Here is a 27,527-nt window from a genome sequence, read left to right as displayed (position 1 = left end):
GTTGAGCGGATTCGTCTCACGGTCCTGCTCTCGCTCCATTTTATTGGAGCATATTTGCTGAATTATCCCGGCTGTCTTGTTTATTTCTCTTTTGTCATTGACAGTGTGCCTTCTCAGATTATGTGCTGATTGATGGCACCGTCCCCTCCAGCATGCTTGTCCTCCCCAGACAGCTGAAACCAAAGTGTCCCTGCACTGCTAGGGGACATTATGGTCTGATACATAGAATTCATGTCTCGCATGATGGATCAGAAGAATATTTTTCGCAAATGTCCTTTTTCAACGCTTTCAAGCAGCCAGCACAACAGGATGGGAAATGTTCAATGAAGACTGCATGGTCAGGCATTTTGATGCGATGGATTTGCATTGTTGGAAGTGTGAATACATCAACATGCTCACTTCATTTATGATGGTGAACTGTGGGATTTTTATGAGAAAAAGGTTCACTCTGTTTATTTCGTTGAAGCAGTGTTTCCCTTCTGTTGAGTTATTGATCCTATTTCTTTACATTTCATGTCATTTAGCTGAGGCTTTTATCCAAAGCGACCGTCAGCATTTGGCCATTTTTCATCAATCCAATTTTTTTTCCTTTTTTTGACCCTGCCATGTGGTGAACTGGGGAACCAACACAGTACTATAGAGTTTAGGTGCAACACTGGGAAAAGTGTGCATCGGAAAACACACTGTAACGTGGTGATACCGGAATGAAGAGTATACATCAAATAGTTTCAAGAACAAACTTCATTTCGCACTTCAACACAGAGTGAGCTCCCGGCGTCCAGCCTCCTCATCTGGCTGAGTTTCTGCTTTTTCTCTCGCCGGATTGCCAATACTGAAATACAGGAACAAACACAATTCGGGATTCCCTGCACCTGAGGCCAATTACGCCTCCACCTGGCACCGTTCCCTGAGCTACTCCCCTCTCCGTCCACTCTGCAGCTGAGTCAAACCACGCCCGCCACCACACACACTTTTGACTTGACAAAAATCAATCGATTGTCATTTTAGATTTTTTCTTATTTTCAAATACCAAATATTTGTCCCGTTTCCGTTTTTTCAGTGCTGCGCTTTTGATTTTTAGACTGGTGACATCTTCTCTGACAGTTTATAGGGCGTAATACAATTACCAGATTAGGTGATAATACAAACAATATTTAGTTACAGCTGAAACAGTTTAAAACATCATGTGGGCCAACTTTCTGATTTTGATTTGTTGCATATTAATTTGTCAATGGTTGAAAAGACCAATAACAGACTTAACGGAGGTTAACGAGGCCAGTAGAGGAGTGGTTGTTTGGACGCTAGGTCTTTTTTACATTTAGTTTTGGAATAACAGCATTTCACGTTATACAACAAAAAAAGCATTACTTAACATAGTTGATCTACTGAAAACTAATATACGGTTTTTGTATACCAATTGTTAAGGGTAAAACGTATTTCAGCTTTTTTAATTGTGTTTTTTTTTTGCCTTCCAGCATTATGTTCACTAGATATATATTTTAGGGTTTTGGACACATCAAGCAGTTTGAAGACTTTGGGAGCGGTATGAAACAACCACTTGATAATGAAATTCTAAGTGTCACTGCATTGATTTTGTTGTCCAAACTGTCGATTTTGATATCGCAACGGCAAATTTAAGTTTAGTCTCCAGCTAGAATTTATTACTCAGTAAATGAGTAAAAAATTGTTGCTTTTCATGGTTGCATTATACTCACTAACAGAGATGACACTTTAGGAACCTAAATCCCATGAGATTCAAACTGGAAACCCAACACAAACCTGAAATATCTCATTTTGAGTGTGAAGCATATTCACTTTGAACTCTGAAGAACAGTTCTTTTTGAAAAGTATATGCCACAACATCATAGAAATAGTTTTTCTTTTTAAGGGGAAAGTAAAAAAAATAATAATATAGAAAATGAAAAAAACATTTGAAAATAAGAAAAAAGTCAGACCCATAAAGGCACAAAGAAATGTAAATGTTTTGCAAAGCACAACAGCACACTGGAGAGACGTGCCTTCATCTGAAGGAAACTGTTTTCTACAAAAAATGTACTAAAACTGTGAAAAAATTGCTACATTCAGAGAAACATATCAGTTCACAGTGTTTAATGTTTAAATTCCTGTTTGATCGATATGCTGAAACACACCCGGTCTTATCTGGTGTGCAAAAAAAGATGTGAGTTATTTCCAAGTTTTATTTAAAACTAAAAATGAATGGAAGAGAAGATGAATGGAGGTAGAAAAGCAGCTTGTTTGAGCAGTGATGTAAACAATCTAAAGTAAAAGAAGCTGCACTTCCACCCTTCTGGATGGATGTGCTCATTGGAACTTTGTTCTAGACATGCACCGCTAGATACTTTTAATACATATTAAGAAGGATAATCATTCCTGTTTTAGAAAAATAGTTTAAACGTAAATAATTTTACAGTTTTTATTCATCTCCTCATGAGATGTGAAGGATTTAACATCGGCTTGCAGCAAGGTGTTCCGATTCGTATGAGGCAGTTCACTTTCCTTTAGATTTTTTTTCTCCTCCTCAGTCTGTGCTTACTGTCTGTTTGATGGATTGTCTCTATTCTCTCCTTTAGTTCGTCTGTCTTCTCCAGACTGCATACTTCAGGAAAATAATTGAAAATACCTATTGCAGCTCGGGCACACGCGCTGCCTCACAACTCCCTCTAGGAGTTCCACTTGCATTTTCTTCAATATGTTTTCATTATTGTGTGTACATTAACAGTTTAACAGTTTTTTTTGTATAATACGTTATACAGCAGGCAGCCTTCAGTCATCTCACTACAACAATATCATGACTTTTTAAAGTAACTGAAACATGAGCACACTTTGAACCTTGACAATGAAAACTTCAGTTAAATAGCAAACAAACTGGTACAAACATACAAAGATAACTGGTAAATACACATTTCCTACCAACATGTGGTGACTTCCACACATCAGATAAAGACAGTGTGCCCACTGTGAATTCCTGCAAACCTTGAATTAGAACACAATGCAGGTGGCAGGAGGCTTGGAACGGATGGGTTGTCATATTTTTCTCTTCCCGGTTCATTACTCATTCTTGTTGTTTCCCTTAAAGTCTTTTCATTCATCTTTTATCACCTGTCAATTACATTACATTTATCGTTTTCCATTCTTTTTACATCTCCTTCTCATTAGGGATTTTCTCTGCTTTATGTCCCCTCAAAAATGGCTGAATTATTGAATCTCAGAAACTAGTTCTTTTTTTTTTGAAAAAAAATCAGCTTAACAAGTCTGCAAACATACACCTACAACATGTGATTCTTGTGTAATTGCCAGTATGAGTAACAACAACAGAGAGGCAGCTGAAAGGAGAGATTGGATACAGACAAAGACATACTATAGTATAGTACATAGTACTATAGTACATACTATGTGTATATATACTATATACAGACAGAGATGTTACATGCTCTGTATTTCCAGCTTTACTAGTTAATTATGGCTTGCCGTTGTTCTCAGTGTGACTTTACATCAGCTGACAGACTGGTGATCAGACACATTCAGAAAAGTAAAAAAATGAAGAAGTGTTTATTTCTGGGAAATATGCTTATTATCCTTGCAGAGATTTAGAAATGACTATTAGTTCATATAAAATATAATAGCAAATTGTCCTCTAAAGGTGTTGATTAAACAAACACGTTGGGCTTTACAGGTGCTGTCAGGGGGGTTTTGTATCCGTGGTTGCAATTAGTAATAGTAATAGTTATATTCTCACTGGAAATTTAGCCGAGAGTTATGGCCCATATACTCTGCACAATGCATGAGTGTGCGTGTGCTTGTGTCTCTGTGTATGAGGTGGGCAAGCTCCCCTCGTGATCAAGAGGAGATGACAGCCGGATCCGCCCCCCTCGAGAGGATTAGGTTCACTCCAATAAACACTTCAGCGGCACATAACGCACTCGTAGCCCCATAGTGTGTTTGTGTATGTCGGATTGAGACAGACAGACAGAAAAAAAGGCTTATTTATGTGTTCTCATTCTCTTGTTTTTAGTTTCTGGATGAGAAGAAACATCGGAAATTTGACAAGAAAGGAAATAATGGGATGTGCTCAGCTTTGGTGACAACTTGGCGGAGCAGTTAAAGCAACATGTTGTTGAGTGCATACTGCACATACCGCTTAGAGAGATTAAAACTCTATAGAGCTTGTTAGACTGACAAATGGACGGGATGATGAAGATGGGTTTGAGGATACTTTCCTTTGGTTTCAGCAGCTCTAAAGTGGTCTGTGATCAATTGGAGGACAGAAGTGGGAACTGCCAGTGAATCATGGAGAGAACGTCACCTCACAACCATGCGCAGACTTTCCAAATACTGCAATTACCTCTCCAGCGGTGAGAGGTAATTGGCATCTTGGCTGTATTCGGCACATCATTTCAGAGTCGTTAGGGAGTGCTGTGTGGGACGCCTGCTGATTATTTCAATCAGCCTTTTCAAACCTTTAAAAATGTCCATCAATCGAAGTGTGATTCTTCTGATTTGAGAAAAATACAAACATGGTTTGCAGCAGGTAACTTTTTGCGTGCTGTTTTTCTACTGAAGGTGCCTCTTTGGCACTTTCAACGGGGCTGACTTAAACCTTTTAAGGACCAGTGAAGAAATTTAGAGCTCCAGACGCTGCTAATTGATGAGTGTTGCTGCTCTGTAAACATGAACGTGGACTATATGTTGTAAAAACCTGCAAGCAGGTCTATCTGTCCCCTTAAATTAGTTAAATACACATTTATGTCTCATAGAAATACCAAGATGTTTAAGCTTTTTTTCTTTATTTGTATTTGAATGTGAAGGCAGGCCGATGCTGACAGACCAACATAACACACATTTTATTTGGTTGAGGAGGAAGAGATGAGGGTGATTTTTCTCTCATCTTTGAATGCGTCGCCAAAATAATTGGATTTCATTCTTTGAGGGTGCTTGATCAAATTTCTTTAATTTATATATTCCATTATTAGACAGGACCACGGGGAGTACAGGTTACACAAGCAGGTATAGAAGGATAGATGAGAGGGAGAGATTGGCAAAGTAGAAGGACGGGAGCAAGGAGGAGAGGCACCAAGGCCTTTATCAAATGTAATTTGCAAATATGTGTCTAAAGCCATTCATGTGTGAGCGGGCTTCCAAAATAGGTTACCAACAGCAGAAAATGAACTCACTCTCAGAAATCCTGAAGTAAAACACTCAATGTTATCAGTATCAACCCCCCATATATCCAGTGTGTCAAAAACATGTTAATCGCAACTGCATAAGGGTAATAAATCTAGCACTTAAGGTACACACAGGGGAAGATTAGAAGCCAAGCTATAGAAGAAGTGGAGTAAAGAAACCGCTTCAATGAAGGTATTTACTGTTACTCAAATCAATCATCTCAGAACCCAAAGGAATCTCGCTCACTCTATCGTTGCATTCGCCTGTGAGGATCACCGGCAACCTGGTAAAAAGGCTTGTCATCTGTCTTCATTCATCTCGCTGTGACTCAGGGTTAGCGTCCAATTATCGCTTCGCAGTTTGTCTTCATTCTGCTCTAGTTGATTTAAAGGGTTGGAGCGATGGAAAGGGAGATGGTGACGTTGACTGAGTGATGTTAAATAGAAAACATACAAACATCAAAGGAAAAAATGGGGGACGAAAGTGAGGAAGACACCAGACTCGAGTCACTCAAACACGCTGTGTGTTTCTGAAATGAAAGCGCCCGCGAGTCAGGGACAGCCATGGTGAGTAACAACAAGAAGACGGAAGCACAGGTGGAAAATTTCCAATTTCAAATCATCAGTGTTTCATTCGGCGAATGATCTGAGTTAACGTGTTTGCTCTGCATCACCCAAGACTTTAGCTCACAACCTCCAACAGTAAGGAAAGGTCATGATCTTGTTGAGCCTCCTGGTGAAGGAGGAACCCGTCACAGTTTCTCAATGGGACCCAGAGGGGTGCATGTAAGGTGTCAAAAATTCAGAGAAACTTGTTTACTTCTTGTAGACAAAATGGAAATATCCGTTTTTTTTAATAGAGGTATTCATTGATAGATGCTCTATTTCTATTGACTGCAATAGTTAACATAAAGTTCAAAAGACTAGACTTCGAGCTCAATTTTTTATTTGAAAATGTTTGGCCTAATATATATATATATATATATATATATATATATATATATATATATATATATAATATATATATATATATATAAATATATATATATATATATTAGAAATGTAAGTCTGAATGATACAGCAATGCAAGGTTTGTGTGACTTGAGCCAAATATGTGGGATAAGTGGTTAAATTACTAACCCAGGAACAGACTTTATAAAACCTGGCAGCTGAAAGCATTTGGCCATTAGTGCTCACTTGGGCCTACGTTTTGGTGAAAATTGCAAGCGTGTGTGGCAACGGATCGAAAAGTCAGATGGTTAGTGTAGGGACACCATCAGGACTGTTAGCCCACAGAGAGGGAATCTGGCACTGGCCTTGAACTATGTCTGGTTTATTGGCCAGATTTTTCTAACAAATATTGGCAAAAAAAAGGGGGAACTGGGAGCAGGGCTGCTGGCTGGCTCCTGCTGGCAGTTTGTCCAAGGCCTCTTGAACAACACGGAGCAAATGTGCTCTGATCTGTCAATCAGTACGATACCATACAACAAGTCTGTTCCATACACAACCAGAAGCCTGATTTGTTTTGTTATATAGGGGCGACTGTTAACTATTTAATGGAGAGACTTCCTTCCTTCAATCAGAGGTTCGGCGGTTTGATCCCCGGCTCTGCTTGTTCATGAGACCTTGAGCAAGACACCAAGCCCCCCAAATGCTCCCGTAGCTTTGACTACTGTGTAATAATGTCAGTTACCAATGGCCAGGTTTGCAATTGCCTTAATATGCCAAAATACTTTAGCACCACTAAAATCTGGAAGCACAGCGAGAACGTCAGTGTCAGCTTGTGAAAATTGTCTTTTGTGGTTCTTCTTTTTCTGGGGGGGGGGATTGTACTGCACAGTGTTTGCAGTGTACAACAGGAGGAACGCGAGGATGACATTCAATGTCTGCCCTCAAAAGACACTGTTTCACTCAGATCAGCAGATCGAGACCTGATCACTTTACATAGGGCTACATATAACTACTGTAACTACACACACACGCATACTGATTCAAATCTGTAGCTGGGCTCAGGTCAGAAGAAGATCTGCTGGAGTCTGCTGCCCATCATAGCTGCATTGATTTCCTTTCATCTGTGTCAGGCTGTCTTGTCAACAGACTCCTCCGAGCATGAAAGATGAATTATTCACAGGACGGCTCTGCCAGAATCTGTAAATAAATACTTAACTAATATTGCCCCCCCTTCCCCGCCCCACAACTCAGAGGTCTCAGTTTGCCGTAAAGGGGAAATGAAGAGAGTAGCAAATCCTGCCCTAAATACACATTTTCATTCATGCGTATTAGAAATCTGCAAATGGTTTAATAGCTGGCTTGGGTTTTGAGGTGACGGTGGCGTCGCCTCACCTTGTGGTGCCTGAGGTGGAGTCTGAGTCGTACTTCAATCATTCAATCCTCATCACAACATCAGGACAGCAGAGAGTCTGTAAGCCTTCCGACGCAAACTAAAAACACACCTCTCCCGACTACATCTGGACTGGGTAGCACTTTATGAGCACTTGAGATGGCACTTAAAGCACTTAGTAGTTTCTTAAATAAATTAAACGTTCTCAATTGTTGTTCTGTGTCTTCTTGGTCGAATGCACCTGTAAATCATTTTGGATAAAAGCATCAACTAAATGTCATTCTCAGCAACGACCCAAAAAGATGGGGATGTACATTTAGAAAACTAAATGACTTACTTAAAAAAACAAACACAACAAAGGCAATTTTATAGGCTTGATTTGTTTTATTTTACTGAATTAATTTTTATTTCTTTATGTGATTTATTTGTGCAAAAATCTTGTTTCAGGGTGATAATAATTATTTCATGGCATTATCATCGTCCCATTTTGGTCAAATGAAGTGTCAGTTTATCTTTGCATCAGTCATCATGAGGGCTTCACGTATGGTATTTTAAGGAACTTGTTTATTTGTCAAATAGTGACACATTGTCTCACTAGTGGGATATTCACAAACTGTAAAAATAACTAAAACATACATTTCCAATTGGCTAGACGGTTATTTTTCATGTCAAAAAGCAAAAAGCATTTTGTGATGCTGTATTGAGAAAAAACACTCATCAAGGATGTAACTTCATTTGTCTGTGAAATCCTCTCAGACAGTGTATATGCAACATACCCCAAGTGCTTCTAGTCGTTTTTCCTCGACATTGCTCTGCATGATAATGATGTAAATACCAAGGTCAAAACCCGGATTGCAATATAATATAATGTACAAAAATCATACCAGTTTTGAAATTATAATGTAGCTGCCTATCTTCTATTGGAAGACGTTTTTGAGACACTTGAGACGCTGACCTGCTGAATGCTAATTTATTTTCATTTTCTGTTCCCTTCAACAGTTGGTAAACCTATACTGGTTCCTATGCAAACTAAAAACACACCTATCTAGTCCTATACCGTTAATTTATATTGCACACATTTCTTTTTTTTTTTTTTTACAACCTGCTCAGTTTTGCACATTTCCCCTTAACTCATTTCTGCCTTATTTTTATTTCATGTACATTTATGTAAATATCGTATTTTTATTTTAATTTTAAAATTGGTCGGCTTTCCAGAAAAGCCAAGCATAAGAATTTCAATACACAGGGGGTGTGTATTTGACAATTAAATCTTTGAATTTGAATATGAATAGCACTTTATTTATTGCAAAGCACTTTGTAGTTTGGCTGTATTTTCTCAATTCTTATTGTTATGGGTCTGAACCCTCTTGGTTGACTGCTGTCATTCTAAGTCGCTTTGGATAAAATTGTCAGCTAAATGGAAAATGTAAATATTCCTACATACAGTAACACATATTGTACTTTTTACTCCCCAATAACATGCTTATTTCTCCTCAAGAAACCACTCAGAGCAAAATTTTAAAAAAGCATTTATGTAACCACAATGTTACAATTAACGTAAGATGAAAAGCCATCTGTCAAAGAGTGGCCACGTCCTAAAATACAGTTCTTTATTTTGACTTTAAATGGAACCATAATCTACTAAATAACGTTCTAATGTATTTATAAATACTTGACAGTAGGAATTGAGACCATAAACTCTTCTTACTGAGGTAATAAATCAAGTGAGAAGTAGTTATATTCAATAAAACTACACTTTCTGGCCGAGCAGTTGTTCCCGGCTGGTCATTTGAAATAATACACGTTTAAGATACATCCGCAGTGGCTTCATTTATCAGACCCAGAGGATGCACTCTGTCTACAGCTTTGGCTACTTTACAGATTAGTGAGAGAAGAAAAAATATCCAAATGAATAATAATGTATCATTACTGATCACAGACCACTAACAATTAGCCGCACGCTCGCCAGCTGCAACATTACACTGATGCTTATACACATGAACGCATCCATAATCATATCATTGCATTACTCCTAAACAGATGCCTTTAATCAGTTGAAAATAGAATATTTCCATGCTGCTACTTTTACTTAGAGAATTGGAGGCTTAAAAAAAACGTTGTTTTGTGCAAAGTGTGAGAGCCCCATGATTTCTGCAGGGTTTCAGTCTAATAATCTCTACAATCTCGCTACAATTGATTTTTATATATTGTATGGAAAGGTTATCTTCCTATATTTGAACTTGCCATTAAAATCCTCCCCTCTAGTGTCAATTGGAAACAATAAAGGTGAATAGGGGGGGTAGGACATTTTAACTGCATTAAACAGTTTCTAGTGATTTCTAGTGAAGATATATATCCTGCATGGTCAAAATTATTGCTACAGATTATTGCTGTAGCATTTTTGTTTTTCACATATAAATAAAAGTAATATAAAAAGTTTGGAAATGCTGTCTTTGACGGCTCTGTAAATGCATGCATGCTCTTGTTGTCAAAATACTGTCAACCACCATATCATAACATATTTTAGCAATAATCAATTGCTTGAAACAATGATCAATTATCAAATCAGGCTTTGGCATATGATCCAAGCAATCTAAAAACCTTGAAATAAAGATAGGAATCATACTAAACTGAATATTTCTGGAACAGAGTAGAAGGATTTTCTTTTCTTTAAACAGCATTTTGAAGACAAATGTGTCAAAACTAACATTACACTACAGGTCATTTAGCAGACGCTTTTACCCAAAGCAACTTACATTACACTTTAAACCCATGGTTTTTACATTTTGCCCAGGGAGCAATTAGTGTTGGTTGTCTTGCTCAGGGACACTTCGACTTGAGACATGGGGCAGCCAGGACTCGAACCACCAACCTTGCGGTTCGCAGCGCAACCGCTCTACCCCCTGCGCCAGACAAACTTTTTCAAGGCAATTGTTATTGACACATGTTCAGACGTTTAATGTTTAAAAATGCAAATAAGGCATTATCTATTGCTAACATTGTGAATTAAAGGCAAATCTACATACAGACAAAGTGGTAAAATGAATCCCTAAATGTGTATTGTAAATTTTCTCTTTACACTGGACTCAAATAGACCACCGTAACTTTTTGCCGCTCAATTAGTCATCAAACTCGGAAAGTACAGTAGAAACGCAGCATATATCATCCCTCTGAGCGGAATTAATCCCTGTGTGAGATTGTTTCTATCTAACAAGGAGGCGGTCACCTTTATTGCCACGCTTCATAGCTTTAATCCTGCGGTGTGGTGCAGCAGGCCTTAACCCCCATCTGTGACTCCCTCTCATTGTAACAGCTTTGGATTAAAGATTCTGGCCTGTTGGGTTTCCCGCATGCGAGGAGGTTTGTAATAAGATCACTGGGATCACAGCTATTCCTCTGTCAGGATTTGGTTGATTGACAGACGAAAAGAAGTGAGTCTTGTTCTGTCTGCGTGCTCAGTGTGTCTCTCTTGCATCGCTCGGGCACTTTATCAAGCTGGACCACTTTAGCGAAGGGAAAGCCAAGATTCCTGTTACTAAGGTATAATGTTGATGTTTGCGGTCAGTTTGAACCGATGCTGACTCTTGCATGTGTGTCTTGGCCTGTCTCTTCTTTTGCTTATAAGGGGTGTAACAATTATTCATTTTGTGTTCATATACATGTCTTCATCTAAATGTTCAACAACAATTTCAAAAGGCTCGTTTGTCTGAAAGATAGTAATCCAAAACAGGAAAAAGAGTCAACATATCACGATAGCTAAGTTGTGTATATCAATTTTTGCTAAATCTCTCAAAATCGACATTTCTGACTCCTTGTCCAAATCTTTATTTTTTGGTTTTCCGTCTAAAAGTAATAAATATGTATGCTGTGTAAATTCGTTCACAACCACGGTGTCCTTTCAAGGTCTCAGGACAAAGTTTTCTCCAGAGGACTGCAGCTGCTGTGGACTGCGTTGCTCTCAATGCATGAACACGTTGAAGTGTTAAAGTGTTTTTTTTAATGGCGCCACATAACCCCCCCCCGGTATTACACCGCAGTTATAGTGGACAGTCATTAAGAATTGAATCAATTTACAGTATATGTCATCCATGACACTAAATAATATATAATAATAATAAATGAATAAAATACTTAAAAAGACCCGTACACTACAACTGCATAGTCAATTATGTGGCGAGAAAACGATTTTTAAAGCTTTTTTAAAGTAATTGTTTGAATGATTGGTGAAATCCACCATATTGATCAGTGCATACCAGCGACTCATGCACACACACACACACACACACGCACACACACCGAGACCATGTAGACTGTGATCCTGATTACTCCCAACACTCGTTTTCCCTCCTCTCCCATACCACATCTGTCTGTTAAGATGAAGAGTCTGTTTAATTAATAAGAGGCCACCTTAGATCATGAATTAATATATTAAAAACATTTCATTTTACTGTCAACACACAGGTTTTTTTCCCCTGATATGTCTCACTTTGAATTGAAACTATTTTTCATTTTGAAATTTGAATGCTGCTCTTTGATGAATGTAATAATGGTCTGCACGTGCTGTACATCATTCCTAAATGATTGATTAATATGTGGGTTATTGTCTGAATTCATGAATTTTAAAAGGTTCAAATATCAAACAATTAAAAAAATTGTCCCATCTTTCTTGAAATACTCAGACACTGATAGTTCAAGCTTTTCCAGGGTTTCCCAAAACCACATCGTGGTTATTGTTACACCTGATCTTTATCCACTGAATGGCCAAAATCTGTAATGTGAGGAAGTGAGGCAGAGTCACCTGACACTCTGATGCGGCTGAAATCATATTGACAAAACTGTCGTGGAGACAAACACACCTTCCTTCCATTTGATATGCAGATGTCACGATTCGCGCCGACCACGTGATTGTCCCCCCCGCTCTCCCCCGCTCTGACACGGAGCTCTCCCATTACACCCACGGCCACCTCTAACCTTGATGCTCATCTGTGTTTGTGTGAGTCTGCCCTCTGTCATAGCTCTTCTATTATTTATCATCTCTGTCTGGGTAGAGCTCGCGTGTGAGAGGCCAGCAATCGCCTCTAGGTAAACAACCACTGCCAGTGACACTGTTGACCCTCAGACTCACACTCACACACACACACACACACACACACACACACACACACACACACACACCTTTTTAACCTCATCCGTCCTCTGACCACATCTCATTTCCAATCGATGTGTTTTAAGCGAAGCCCCATCAGGCCAAAACAAACTTTGCTTGTTGGTTAGCGTGTGCTTGTTTTATTCTGGGAGGGGAGGTGGGGGGGTAGTTTTCAGGGCTGCTGTGTGATGCCCTTTGTGTGGTTTTCAGGCGACTGTGAGAGAGATCAATCATCCCTATCTTTGACACCTCAGCCCAACTCCTCTCTCTGAGGCTAAACCAGCAAGTTCAGCATGCAAAAGATTAACCATCATTAAGATCACATCCTCAATTCATGTAAGAGCTGATTTTTGGTTGAAATAAAATGTCTGATCTCCATCCACGTTTTAAAGGACACATATTTTGCTAATTTCAAGACCCATACTTGTATTTAGAGTTTCCACCTTCACATGTTCACACGCTTTGATGTAAAAAAAAGCATATCATTTTTCTCGTATTGTCTGTGTGAAAATCCTTTTATTCACCTTCTGTCTGAAACATCACAGGGTGAGAATTCTGCGAATCTGTGCAGACTGCTAGTTTAGCTAGTTTTTCCGAAGTTTGCAAGAACAAAGTGGAGGGCTTCGGCCTGTTGGGGGGGGTTTATGGAATATGGAATATGTCCCCTTTAATGATGTTGGAAGGAACAAAATGGCAGCTAATTCATGTGCTAATGTCTTTGCAACAAAACAACTAGACATTGTGTATAAATTGTCATGAACTTTCAATCTTTAAAAAGAAAATGCCAAATATATGACAGTTCCAGCGTTTTGTACATGATATTACATTTCATGTATTTGGCTAGCGGACTGCTACTAAATAAAGCTAGTTAATTGTGATACACATTTTTATGACTTGATGTTTTATTGACTAGATTATTAACAGCTGGTGTATCATATCACTAGTCCATACATATGATGTTATTTGCCCCCATTCTTGAACTAATCGTGAACAGTCATTGCTGAGAGGACAGTGTAATTATTTTTTCTACCGTACCTTCTGCCATCATAATATTGTCACCAATGACAATGTTGGTACACAATTACAGGAACTTATTTACTTCAAGAAAATCACACAGCAGAGATGCATTACAGCTTTATTCAGCGGGACAGGCATTATATTATTCGGCATTATTTGGCTTGTTTAAAAACTATTTGCACCAGAGTCAAAATCAATTCTCATTACAGATTTCTCGGACTACCCGTTTGTTTGCTTCTTGCCGTGCAAAGTAGAGAGCTAAAGCCCGATGTCTTCGGGGTCAACTGATTCAGTCCTGCCAATATGGCTGACCTTCATCGTTGTCGGCTTGCTGTCCTTGTTGCTCCTGCCCTCTGTGGTTCCTCGCAATGGCTCTGTGTTCTAAACAGAAAAAAGATTGAAATTAACTTTTTTAAATGAAATAATTTTTTGACGCTCTCTTCACTCAGGGTTAGATTTAGCAATTTGCAGCTAATACAGTTGAGAAATACTAAATACATGTAAGAATCAGTTAATCCAAGAACAAAGTTTAGCTATTGATAGCTGATCAGTTCAGTCTCTTGAGAATCTGATACTCATGCATTCATTTAGTTGTAATACAACAAGTTATGCATGCAAACAAACTCATGATTCACCTTTCCACCCTCGCCTGGCTCCTTTGAATATGGCTTTGGCCCCTCTCCATATGTTTTTAAAAAAACAATCCCCGGGATCGGCCATGAGGACGACCAGTGACAACACGAGGAAGATCGTAACGTACTTCATCCTAAAAAAATAAATAAATGACTGTCAACTTTAAAACATGATAACAATAATTTCATTTCATTGTGTACCACTATATAATTAATTTGCCTATACTTGATCATATTTTGCTGTGTTCAGTAGTTTACATTGTACATTCTATTTTACCATGGCATTTTGGGGGTTAACAAAGTTTAAATGTTTCTTCGTTTGAATCTACACATTTCCTAATTTTGTTAGGAAAAAATTACCTCAAAATTTGCTGCAATTAAGTAAAATTTATATAAAATATCAGAGTATTACCTTCCCGCTGATGGAGTCTAAAGGGTTCTTTCAGTGAGAGCAAGGTCGGCTGTTGCATCTAATACTGATCTGAAATTTTATACCCGACACCCGACACGCGGGACGGACTTCTGTTATGCAATTTCGGTTTCTTATCTAACAAATTACTCAACTGTGTGGTCTGACTCAAGATTCCTCTTTCATCTGTGTGACTATGTGAACTGAACAAACCTTACTGTGGTGTAATCTGCTGCATGACCTGCATCAACTTCATTAATCCATCCAACTTTTTAGCAGCAGCAACAGTCACTAAATGTATTAATTGCCAATTTGTATTAAGTAGAAGGGACATTGAATATTTACTTCCAAACTTTTAGTTTTTTCCACCACTCACTCCACCTAATCAATTAATTCTGTGAACCTGCTAGTCACAGCCCAATCACACTTACCGGTCCACTCACTCCCTTCGGTATTCAAACCACTCACTCGCTGTCAGATTGTTCTCCGCATTCAGGCCAGACCTTCCAGCACTTTTTTTTGTGCTGATTCCCTGTTTTCTAACCCTGCCTGTCCTGGACTACCTCGCACCCCCGGTAATTCACCCAGCCTTCTGCCTTCAGACAACGTCTTTCCCAAAGTCCCTTTAAACTGTTTGTCTGTGTTGACAAAAAAAGAAACAAACCTGATTGAAACTACAGTTGCTGTCCGTCGTACTGCATCTTGGTCGGTATCTCACAGTTACAATGTGATCCGGCCAGAACATGAACATCATCGGATCACAAGACCTGTTCGCAACGATCGAGTTCAGGAGGGGAGGAGGAGGAAACTTCCTCTGGCTCCTCATCCATAGCTGCCTCCTGCTCTCGTTGAACAAGGCCACCAGTGAATTTGTCAAAGCCTGCCCAGTGTGCCACCAAAACAAACCTTTTCACCAGTTTCCGGCCGGTCTCCTGCAGCCTCTCCCTCTACCTCATCGTCCATAGTCTCACATCTCTCTGGACTTCGTCACCAGACTACCCCTCCATCTGAGGGCCATTCTGACAGTGATCGACTGATTCAGCAAGATGGCTCATTTCGTTCCCATACCCAAGATTCCTTCGGGGAAGGAAACTGCTGAACTCATTTGCCAGCATGTTTTCCTCTTGGCCTGTCCTCTGGATTTCACCCCTAATCCAACGATCAGATGGAGAGGAAGAATCGGGAGATGGAAACAACTCTTTGTTGCATGTTTTGTCAGAACCCTGCCGTTTCGTCCTGTCAGTTGATGTGGGTCTAGTACGTGCATAACACCCTGACAAGCTCTGCCAGAGGCATGTCAACATTTCAGTGTACCTATAAGTCGCAGCTGCATTGGAGAAGGTTTCCTGCCCTCTCGGTCCAGACATTTGTCTGCCGCTGCCGCCAGACTGGGGAAAGGGCCCAAGCTACCCTGCTCCAGTCTGCTGCACGCTACTCAACAGCGGCTAACAAACACAGCACGCCCATCCCCATCTACCGGGTGGGTCAGCGGGTGCGGCCGTCAACCTGCGACCTACCCTTGCGGGTGGAGTTCAAGAAGGTGGGGCAAAGGTTCATTGGGCCTTTTGCGATTGAGAGGATCATCAACCCGGCAGCCACAAGGAGCTTGAGCTCAGAGCTCAAGCTCGGACAATGAGGGTCTTTCCCCCAGGACAGAGGAAACCCTCCACCCACCCAGTGGTGGACTCTCCGGCTGAATCTGCAGGTTCTGAGGAGACCTTTATTTAACCAGGGAAGTTTAATTTAAATTAATTTCAAGGGAGATCTTTTGAAACCTTTGTTTATAAAACAAAACAAAAAGATGTGTAATCGGGTATGAGCGAGGCATTGAAAAACCCTAGCGTGGGAAATGGTCAACATTCTCACGACTGTGTTAAAATACTCCAACATAACAAGCTAGCTGGATGGGGAAGTGCGCAGATCTTATCAGATGTCAAGTCACTTTTACTGTGCAAGAACATTTATCAGCCATCAACACATTAAGGCTGATGAAAAGTTTCATCCAGAACACACACCAGAACTTTGTTGGCTCTGTCTAACACACAACATAAGATCAGCACATTATGTGTCAGTGAGTAATCCTTCACATGTTGAGGGAAGCAGTAACCGGCTTAAATTTAAATTGGATGATTAACCATTAATACAAACAATAGGTTGCCATGAAAGGGTTAAAAAAAATGGATCATTTGATGTTGTTCGTTTGACAGCAGGTGAGGTGCGCACCACAACATCTACTGGTGGTTGATTAGAGCAGGGGTCCACAACCACCAAAACCTGTCCGTGGGCCATTTGTTACTGGGCTGCACCACAGAAAGAAAAAGAAAATATATTTTGTCATTTTAATTCGAAAATTGACCAGATTCTCTCTTAATAACGTGTGCTGGTCCCTCTGGACATATTTCCCAAGCATTACCCAGCTTTTTTTTAACATTTACAATTGCCCACTCCTTGCCCCAGTCCGCAACTGCTCCAGCTTCCAACCCCCTCTGTGGCAGGGTTATTTTTTTGTGTTTATCTGCCACACCTTCAAGGCAGGTCCTGGAAATATTGTATAACGTGAAATCACTCCGTGAGGCAGCAAGGTTGGGGACCCCTGGATTAGAGGACAAAGGCAAAAGTCTGTTTGATGTTCATTCACAACAGTGCTGTATCCATTTAGTACTGAGTACATTAGTCCTACATTGTGTAGTGAGTGTTATGCACTGCTACCTTTGTTAGGGTTTCGGAAGGCTCTCGAGGGAGGCCTCAATCCTTTGTTCTCGTCCCGGCCGGAAACGAGGACACGAATGAGTCAATTCGTTTAAATTCAAAAATCAAAAAGTATTTAATAACTAAACAACGTTATAAGGAATGCAATTACAAAGTGAAATACTAAGCGAACAGTGGAATATTTCGCGAAATAGAGAATCCTCTGAGCAAGTCTAAAGTGACTTTTCAAGGCGGCTGCAGGTCAGATTCTACCAGTCCTTTCCCCGCCATGGTCCTTTGAAAACTCTTGAGGTGTGTCTTCCTTGGTGCATTTGAATGTCATTGGCTTTTTCTCCAAAGGGCGACCTCCTGGACTGTCCCCTTCACGTCGAGGTGTGATGCTGCAGCTGTAACCTGAAACCTCACTGTACTATCTGTCCCTCACATTCGAATGCACTCAATGTAGATACAGTTGGCTTTATGCCCCAATGAGTGAATTTAACAAAGCATACATCGTTTAAGTCTTCATCTTATAACTAGTACACTTTCATTACAACAACCCATCATTAATGATCACCGTTCATCACACTTCATCATAAGATCTAAGACAGTTCAATGTGGTTCAATTCTCAAGACATTTGCCTCAGTCGGCTGCCTTACATTAAGTTGTTCATTTATTACCTGACAGGAGAAAAAACTCCCAAAAAACCATCTTTGGGAAAAAATTGGAAGAAATCCATAAAGAACGGCAATTGGCATCCGTCCCCAGGTTTTAACATCACATTGTAGCAGAATGTTAATGTGTACAGTGTTTATATGATTTAAATGACTATGAATTGTGTTTGATTGAAATTGCATTCACTTCATCTAACATGTTAATGTAATAACTAATATCTAATAACACACAATCTTTAATTCTAACACTAAACATTATTACACGTACTATAATTTCCTGACTAGGGGTGCACTTCTGGCTTAAATCCCTAACACCTTTCGGCAAGGACAGTGACGGTTTGAACTGGGTCTTTCATTACTCGATTCTCATATGGGTTTCTTCTGGGTGCTGCAGTTTTCTCACATGGTCAATGCATTGGCCTTGGATTTAGTCCCCAGGTACTCATAAAAAGTGTAAGTATAATGCGTAAACTTTCCCCAAAGTTTAAACAGTAGTGACTACACGTTTGCCTTTGGCACCTCATTGTCCATCTTTGTGTCTGCTTTTAATAGTGGCATAATGTACTGGGGTGTATCTGTCTATTGATGAATTAATAATTGGAAACAAAACATTAGTGGTTCTTCTGTCCCTGGTCATGACTCATGAAGCCATAAAAGTTGCCCTTCGACAGCCATTTGTATTTGCAATGTGTATACCATTGGTTATTTGGTGATTGTGTTATATTGATAGCATACATTGGCAGCTTAACTAACGGCACACAATATATAAGTGTACAGCACAGGTTTTGCAGAACATTTAAGTGGACTCTCATCTCTTTCACAGCAGTTGCGCAGCCCGTTAATTTAAGGTAGTTTGATTGTAGTTCCCCAAAGCAATCACCTATCACATTACACCATATCTGATTAGCTTACACCTACTGTGCCAACTTTTTAAAGTTTATTGCTTAGAAACAAGATTGTTGGATTGTTGGTAGAGTTAGTGAATGCAACTATTCAACTAGCTGATAAAACAACTTGTACTTTGAGGGTTTTTACTCAATAAACAAGAATTAGCTGCAATTTTGCACGCTGCGAGCAATGTACAACCCCTGCAGCCTTCCACACAAATGAAAGAAGCACTACAGGCTACAAGCACTACAACTGCTGGATCGATGTTACTGATCATGGATCTGCGCCGACTGTGTGAATTCCATAATTTCAAATACGGTAATGATATGGTCTTTTGGCTGTTAGATCATTACACACAGTTCACATCATTTTCATTTTAATTTATTTTATTTGGTCATTTCAATAATGCAAAAGAAACAAATATGTTCCATAATGAAGCTCAAGGATTTTATTGAAATGTCATGATAAAGAGGAAGAAGCATTTCTCTTTAGACAAGGTAGCTCTTTCAGATGTCTCAGCATAGACTCAGTTAAAAGCTTGCTCTCGGTCGAAAGTACGTTCCAGCTCTCGCTGCTCCATCTTCGCTTCTTGACGTGCTCCACGAATGAGACTGATGGGTGGAGAGAGAATTCAGAGAGTTTAGCTCAACAAAGTTACAACAAATAGAACAAGAGAAGTTGTTAAATTATGGAAGTCCTTACTCATGGATGTGATGCCCGACTAAATAAAATAGAAAAGAGAAAATTAGCATTTTTCATATGGTAAATAACTCATTCATTACAAAATATGGCATTATAAAGTGTCATTAACTAGTTGCTAACTATTACTATTGTTATGAATAATAATCACTTTTTTATCACTATAATCTTACAGTGCTATAAACAAATTATAAGGCATGTTTTTTGTTCACATTGTTGTTTTAGAAAGTTATTTTCTATATTTAAAAAAGTGTTACATTTGATTTAACAGGAAAGAGAATAGTAAAAAAAAGTATCATTGCTTACCGCTAAAAAGTCCTCCGATAATGTGATGGATAAAACCCTCCCCGGGTTCAGCCATGAGAACGACCAGCGACAGCACAAGAAAGACAGTGATGCACTTCATCTAAAAAACAAGAACCAAATAAATCACAAACATTTAGCCTGCTTGTGTCATGCACTGATTGAGCAAAGAAAGATGAAAAACTCACTTTCTCCTCATAAAAAAGTAAATAAGCTGTTATCAAAATGTGGCAATAGATCAGTGTGAGATCCACAGGTTGTGAATGTCTGTAGGTCACGTCTCTTTATAGCCAGCAACAAATGCACTTACTCATTATTCATGAGGTTTGAAAAACAGGAAGCTCACGCTTCTCATGGCAGTGTCACAGGCATCCTGAATCTAAAGAAACCTTTTCTTTAAATATTCTTATATTTGAATTTAGCTATGATGGAGTTTCGCCTGTACAATAATTTTATTGAGATATTTGTCGCCACACATAGGCTGGTTTAACAGTATAAACCCAGATTAAAACATTTTGCTCTCATTTGATTGCACAAAGCGATAAAAGGGATGCCAAAAATAACTACGTGAAAAAAGTCTGAATTGGTTTTATTTGCATCAACACATCAGCGTCATTATTGTTTTTACCATATGAATTAAATAGAAACATCCATACAATGTACTTTTGAGTGGTACCTCTCCTAATATAAGTTATTGTTATATAGCCAGTGCTTGAAGTGGAAAAAAAGGTGCCAGTACCCAAGTGTGTTTGTGTGTCACACCCTTAAGTGTAAAATGTAGAGGTGCCGGTACGGCGTACCGGTGAGTACCGGGTTACTTTAAGCACTGCGTATAGTTCCCGCTGACCAAAGACATTCTATTTTACCATGGCATTTTGGGGGTTAACAAAGTTTAAATGTTTCTTCGTTTGAATCTACACATTTCCTAATTTTGTTAGGAAAAAATTACCTCAAAATTTGCTGCAATTAAGTAAAATTTATATAAAATATCAGAGTATTACCTTCCCGCTGATGGAGTCTAAAGGGTTCTTTCAGTGAGAGCAAGGTCGGCTGTTGCATCTAATACTGATCTGAAATTTTATACCCGACACCCGACACGCGGGACGGACTTCTGTTATGCAATTTCGGTTTCTTATCTAACAAATTACTCAACTGTGTGGTCTGACTCAAGATTCCTCTTTCATCTGTGTGACTATGTGAACTGAACAAACCTTACTGTGGTGTAATCTGCTGCATGACCTGCATCAACTTCATTAATCCATCCAACTTTATAGCAGCAGCAACAGTCACTAAATGTATTAATTGCCAATTTGTATTAAGTAGAAGGGACATTGAATATTTACTTCTAAACTTTTAGTTTTTTCCACCTCTCACTCCACCTAATCAATTAATTCTGTGAACCTGCTAGTCACAGCCCAATCACACTTACCGGTCCACTCACTCCCTTCGGTATTCAAACCACTCACTCGCTGTCAGATTGTTCTCCGCATTCAGGCCAGACCTTCCAGCACTTTTTTTTGTGCTGATTCCCTGTTTTCTAACCCTGCCTGTCCTGGACTACCTCGCACCCCCGGTAATTCACCCAGCCTTCTGCCTTCAGACCACGTCTTTCCCAAAGTCCCTTTAAACTGTTTGTCTGTGTTGACAAAAAAAGAAACAAACCTGATTGAAACTACAGTTGCTGTCCGTCGTACTGCATCTTGGTCGGTATCTCACAGTTACAATGTGATCCGGCCAGAACATGAACATCATCGGATCACAAGACCTGTTCGCAACGATCGAGTTCAGGAGGGGAGGAGGAGGAAACTTCCTCTGGCTCCTCATCCATAGCTGCCTCCTGCTCTCGTTGAACAAGGCCACCAGTGAATTCGTCAAAGCCTGCCCAGTGTGCCACCAAAACAAACCTTTTCACCAGTTTCCGGCCGGTCTCCTGCAGCCTCTCCCTCTACCTCATCGTCCATAGTCTCACATCTCTCTGGACTTCGTCACCAGACTACCCCTCCATCTGAGGGCCATTCTGACAGTGATCGACTGATTCAGCAAGATGGCTCATTTCGTTCCCATACCCAAGATTCCTTCGGGGAAGGAAACTGCTGAACTCATTTGCCAGCATGTTTTCCTCTTGGCCTGTCCTCTGGATTTCACCCCTAATCCAACGGTCAGATGGAGAGGAAGAATCGGGAGATGGAAACAACTCTTTGTTGCATGTTTTGTCAGAACCCTGCCGTTTCGTCCTGTCAGTTGATGTGGGTCTAGTACGTGCATAACACCCTGACAAGCTCTGCCAGAGGCATGTCAACATTTCAGTGTACCTATAAGTCGCAGCTGCATTGGAGAAGGTTTCCTGCCCTCTCGGTCCAGACATTTGTCTGCCGCTGCCGCCAGACTGGGGAAAGGGCCCAAGCTACCCTGCTCCAGTCTGCTGCACGCTACTCAACAGCGGCTAACAAACACAGCACGCCCATCCCCATCTACCGGGTGGGTCAGCGGGTGCGGCCGTCAACCTGCGACCTACCCTTGCGGGTGGAGTTCAATAAGGTGGGGCAAAGGTTCATTGGGCCTTTTGCGATTGAGAGGATTATTAACCTGGCAGCCACAAGGAGCTTGAGCTCAGAGCTCAAGCTCGGACAATGAGGGTCTTTCCCCCAGGACAGAGGAAACCCTCCACCCACCCAGTGGTGGACTCTCCCGCTGAATCTGCAAGTTCTGAGGAGACCTTTATTTAACCAGGGAAGTTTAATTTAAATTAATTTCAAGGGAGATCTTTTGAAACCTTTGTTTATAAAACAAAACAAAAAGTTGTGTAATCGGGTATGAGCGAGGCATTGAAAAACCCTAGCGTGGGAAATGGTCAACATTCTCACGACTGTGTTAAAATACTCCAACATAACAAGCTAGCTGGATGGGGAAGTGCGCAGATCTTATCAGATGTCAAGTCACTTTTACTGTGCAAGAACATTTATCAGCCATCAACACATTAAGGCTGATGAAAAGTTTCATCCAGAACACACACCAGAACTTTGTTGGCTCTGTCTAACACACAACATAAGATCAGCACATTATGTGTCAGTGAGTAATCCTTCACATGTTGAGGGAAGCAGTAACCGGCTTAAATTTAAATTGGATGTGTCACGACTGTAGGTTTTCGGGGCGCAGAGACAACACGACACGGCAGGGTTGGTCGCAATACAATATGTTTTTATTGCAGTTTTCACACACACACACACACGGAGCAGTGAGGTCCCCGCGTCTCTCCTCTTGTCGCCGCTCTCACTGCTCTTAAAAAGACACAAACACAACGTTAGATTGGCATCAGCTGTGCAGATGCCAATTGCTCCCACCTGGCACCGTTCCCTGAGCCACTCCCCCCTCTCTCCCGCTGCAGACGAGCCAAAACCACGCCCGCCACCACATACCCCCACCGCCCGACTTAGGCCGGGAAGCCCACCGGCCTAACCTACTCCCCCCCCCCCCCAAGAGGGCGGGAGAGGAAGTCTGCCACGACCATCTGCGCCCCCGGCCTATGGACCACTCTGAAGTTAAAAGGCTGTAGCGCCAGATACCACCGGGTGATCCGGGCGTTGGTATCCTTCATGCGGTGGAGCCATTGGAGCGGGGCGTGGTCCGAACAGAGGGTGAAAGAGCGTCCCAGGAGGTAGTAGCGCAGAGAGTCCACCGCCCACCGGATGGCCAGGCACTCCTTTTCCACCGTGCTGTACCTGGCCTCCCTCTCGGACAGCTTCCGGCTGATGTATAAGACTGGGCGGTCGACCCCCTCCACCTCCTGGGACAAAACGGCCCCCAGCCCTCTGTCCGATGCGTCAGTCTGCAGAGTGAAGGGAAAAGAAAAGTCAGGGGTATGGAGGAGTGGTTCCCCACAAAGAGTCTGTTTCACCTCCTCAAACGCCTGCTGGCACTGCTCCGACCACTGGACCGGATCTGACGCACCTCTCCGGGTCAGGTCGGTCAAGGGGCTGGTGAGGTCCGCGAAGCCGGGAATGAACCGCCTGTAATACCCCGCCAGCCCCAAGAACCGCCTCACCTCTTTTTTCGTCTTGGGCCGCGTACCTGAGGACGCACCTGCCCGCCCCCCAAGTGGTACCCCAGATACCGGACCTCCCTCCGTCCAACTGCACACTTCCCCGGGTTGGCGGTGAGCCCCGCCCTTCTCAGGGACTCCAGCACCGCGCCCACCCGCCGCACATGCTCCGCCCAGGTGGTGCTGTGGATAATGACGTCATCCAAGTAGGCGGCAGCATATGCAGCGTGGGGACGCAGCACCCGATCCATGAGACGCTGGAACGTGGCCGGGGCACCGAACAAGCCAAAGGGAAGTGTGGTAAATTGGTATAACCCATACGGAGTGGAGAACGCCGTTTTTTCCTTGGACTCTGGAGACAGAGGAATCTGCCAGTAGCCCTTGGTTAAATCCAGTGTCGTAAAGAAACGTGCAGAACCCAGCCGGTCCAGGAGTTCGTCGACCCGGGGCATCGGGTAGGCATCAAACCGTGACACATTATTCACCCTGCGATAGTCCACACAGAACCGTACCGACCCATCTTTCTTAGGCACAAGAACGATGGGGCTACACCAGGCGCTGTGGGACTCTTCTATTACCCCCATCTCCAACATACTAGCCAATTCCCCCTGAACCACTTTTCTTTTGTGTTCGGGCATCCTGTAGGGACGTGATCTCACCGTCACCCCCGGGGGCGTCTCGATTCGGTGAGCTATCAGGTCGGTCCGGCCTGGCAGGGGGGAGAACACGTCAGCAAACTGCTTCTGCAACTGGGCGATGTCCGTTCTCTGGTCCTCGGAGAGACGGGCCTCGTACGGGAGCGGGGTGGGATCAGCCGCTTTTGGCACCTCCGGCCCCAGCTCTTCTCTTTCCGGTACCGCGGACACCAGGGCAACAGACTCCGCCTCCCTCCAGGCTTTCAGGAGGTTTAGGTGGTATATTTGCGTCGCTCCGCCCCGGTCAGACCGCACCACCTCATAGTCGACATCCCCCACCTGCCGTGTGACCTCAAAGGGCCCTTGCCACTTAGCCAGGAGTTTAGAGTTGGAAGAAGGAAGTAACACAAGTACCTTTTCTCCCGGCGTGAATTGCCGCAGCCTGGCTCCTCTGTTGTACAGCCGTTGTTGCCGTTCCTGGGCCTGGAGCAAATTCTCTCGTGACATTTTACCCAGTGTGTGGAGCTTTGCTCGCAGGTCCAGGACGTACTGGATCTCGTTCTTGCCAGGGCTCGGACCTTCCTCCCAGCTTTCCTTAATTAGGTCCAGCACCCCCCTCGGCGTCCTGCCAAACAAAAGTTCAAAGGGAGAAAACCCCGTGGAGGCCTGGGGAACCTCCCGCACTGCAAACAACAGAGCCCTGAAACAGAGCCTGCGCGACACTCTTTGCAGAGATATTGCGCAACGGTACTGCCTCCGGATATCGCGTTGCGTAATCCATGAGGACTAACACAAAACGATATCCGCGTGCGCTCCGGTGAAACGGCCCGATGAGGTCCATCCCGATCCGCTCGAACGGAACCTCCACCAACGGCAGAGGACGCAACGGCGCCCTCGGGATGGCCGGAGCGTTTACTAACTGACACTCCGGGCAGGACGCGCACCGGCGGCGCACGTCCCCCCGGATGCCTGGCCAATAAAATCGGGTCATTATCCGGTCTAGCGTTTTTTCGTATCCCATATGCCCCGCCATCGGGTTATAATGAGCCGCCTGGAAAATCATTTCCCGACGGCTTTTCGGCACCAGCAACTGGGTGTTTTCCTGCCCCGTCAGAGTGTCACGACTCACTCTATACAGTCTGTCCCTAATCAATGAAAAGTGCGGATATGATTGCGCCGCGTCAGGGCGCACCAACTGACCATCAATCCTAATCACTTGGTCGTAGGCTGAGCGTAGAGTATCGTCACGAGACTGCTCGAGTGGAAAATCTTCCATGGAGCGAAACCCGGGAACCGGCGGAGTCTCTACGAGAGGCTCCGCCGACTCGCCCTCCCCGTCTGCAGCGTCGGACGACCTCGCGTCACCGCTGAGCACCGCGCACATACCGCATAACCCTGTCGGTCGTGAACGCACCCCCGCGGCCAGCCCCATTAGCTTATCAAATCCTGGCCAATCTGTTCCCAAAATCACAGGGTGCGTCAGGCGGGAGCTAACCGCTGCCTTCACACTATGCTTTTTCCCTCTATGCCTAAATTCTACGGACACTATGGGATACTCGTGAACGTCCCCATGCACACACCTTATTCTCACCCGTGACGCCTCCACCAATGCCCCGGGCCGAACCAGGCTCTGGTGAATCATAGACTGCATGCAGCCCGAATCAACCAACGCCTGGCGTATACCCCCCTGGATTCTTACCGGAACGCGGTACGTCGCTCCCGGACCGGGGGAGGGTGTTGGAACGCCGGCAACCCGAATCACCTGTCCCACCTCCATCAGCGGACACTCTCTCCGGAGGTGCCCGGGCTGCCCGCACCTCCAACATTCCTGCCCCGGCGTTTGAGAACCCCCCTGTGGGTCGGGAAGGGCACCGGAGCGTTCTGCGGTCGGCGGGTAGCGGGCCGGAAGGAACGAAGTCCGTCGCGGGGCCGGCACGGGTCGTTCCACCGGCGGCAGCTGCCCCTCTCGCCGTCGCGCCGGTCGGGCCGGGGATGGCGTACCCTCCTCGTCCCGCTGACCGCTGGGGTGCACCGCCAGGTGATCCTCTGCGAGGGTGATGGCCGCTTTGAGGGTCGGTGGGCGGTGGTACTTCACCCACGCTGCCGTCCGGGCCGGGAGCCCCTCCGCAAACTGCTCCAGGACCACCTTCTCCATTACGGCCTCCATCCCCCCAACGCCGTTGGGCAGCAGCCATCTGTTCGCGGCGTCTTTGAGCCGCTGTCCGTACGCGAATGGCCGGTCCCCCGGCTCCAACCTGGTCTGCCGAAACCGCCGGCGATGGTCCTCTGGCAGCAGCCCCAGCCTGTCGGTGACCGCCTTACGCACGGATGCGTAGTCCCGCCGGGCCGCCGGTGGCAGCCCCATGGCCGCCGTCTGCGCCTCCCCGGATAAGAGAGGCAGAAGCCGGACCGACCACTCCTCCGCCGGCCAGCTGCACGCCTCTGCCATCGCCTCAAAGGCCTCCAAAAAGGACTGCGCGTCATCTTCCGCTGTCATGCGATGGAGCGCCAGTCCGGTCAGCGCCGCGGGCCCGGGCGTTCGCTGAGCGTCGGCCGGTCGCGCCGCCAGTTGCTCCAGAGCCTGGGCCTGACGCCCCACCTGGGCTTGGAGCGCCCCCAGGAACTGTCGATTGGCCTCCGCCTGGTCCCGCTGGATGGCCGCCAGCTCGCCGATCATCCGACCCAGCGCCAGGATTGGCTGAGCCGGCATCCCCTGCTGCTGCTCATCGGTCATTCCGCCGTTCCCCCGCTACGTTGGGTGCCACTGTCACGACTGTAGGTTCTCGGGGCGCAGAGACAACACGACACGGCAGGGTTGGTCGCAATACAATATGTTTTTATTGCAGTTTTCACTCACACACACACACACACA

General features: G+C 43.4%; 3 protein-coding genes across 3 annotated transcripts in view; 1 reads left to right on the top strand and 2 right to left on the bottom strand.

The window, feature by feature from the left end:
* LOC120807940 (exostosin-1) overlaps positions 1 to 27,527 on the top strand; it is a 182,567-nt gene that overhangs the window by 58,690 nt on the left and 96,350 nt on the right. The window lies entirely within an intron of this gene.
* Positions 19,405 to 22,372, bottom strand: LOC120814237 (pteroicidin-alpha). Its single transcript, XM_040169642.2, has 4 exons — positions 21,644 to 22,372; positions 19,985 to 20,084; positions 19,682 to 19,700; positions 19,405 to 19,590 (listed from the first exon to the last, which is right to left on the bottom strand). The coding sequence occupies exons 1-4, from the start codon at positions 21,803 to 21,805 to the stop codon at positions 19,506 to 19,508; spliced, it is 366 nt and encodes a 121-aa protein (XP_040025576.1). The 5' UTR covers positions 21,806 to 22,372; the 3' UTR covers positions 19,405 to 19,505.
* Positions 23,439 to 27,500, bottom strand: LOC144389443 (uncharacterized). The gene is made up of 2 exons (XM_078094071.1): positions 26,355 to 27,500; positions 23,439 to 23,807 (listed from the first exon to the last, which is right to left on the bottom strand). Exons 1-2 carry the CDS (start codon positions 27,387 to 27,389, stop codon positions 23,439 to 23,441), a joined length of 1,404 nt encoding a protein of 467 aa, XP_077950197.1. The 5' UTR covers positions 27,390 to 27,500.

The sequence above is a fragment of the Gasterosteus aculeatus genome, chromosome 18, assembly GCF_964276395.1.
Source record: "Gasterosteus aculeatus chromosome 18, fGasAcu3.hap1.1, whole genome shotgun sequence".
Lineage (NCBI taxonomy): Eukaryota > Metazoa > Chordata > Actinopteri > Perciformes > Gasterosteidae > Gasterosteus > Gasterosteus aculeatus.
Note: the sequence above shows the minus strand (reverse complement) of the source record. Positions and strands in the feature narration are given on the sequence as shown.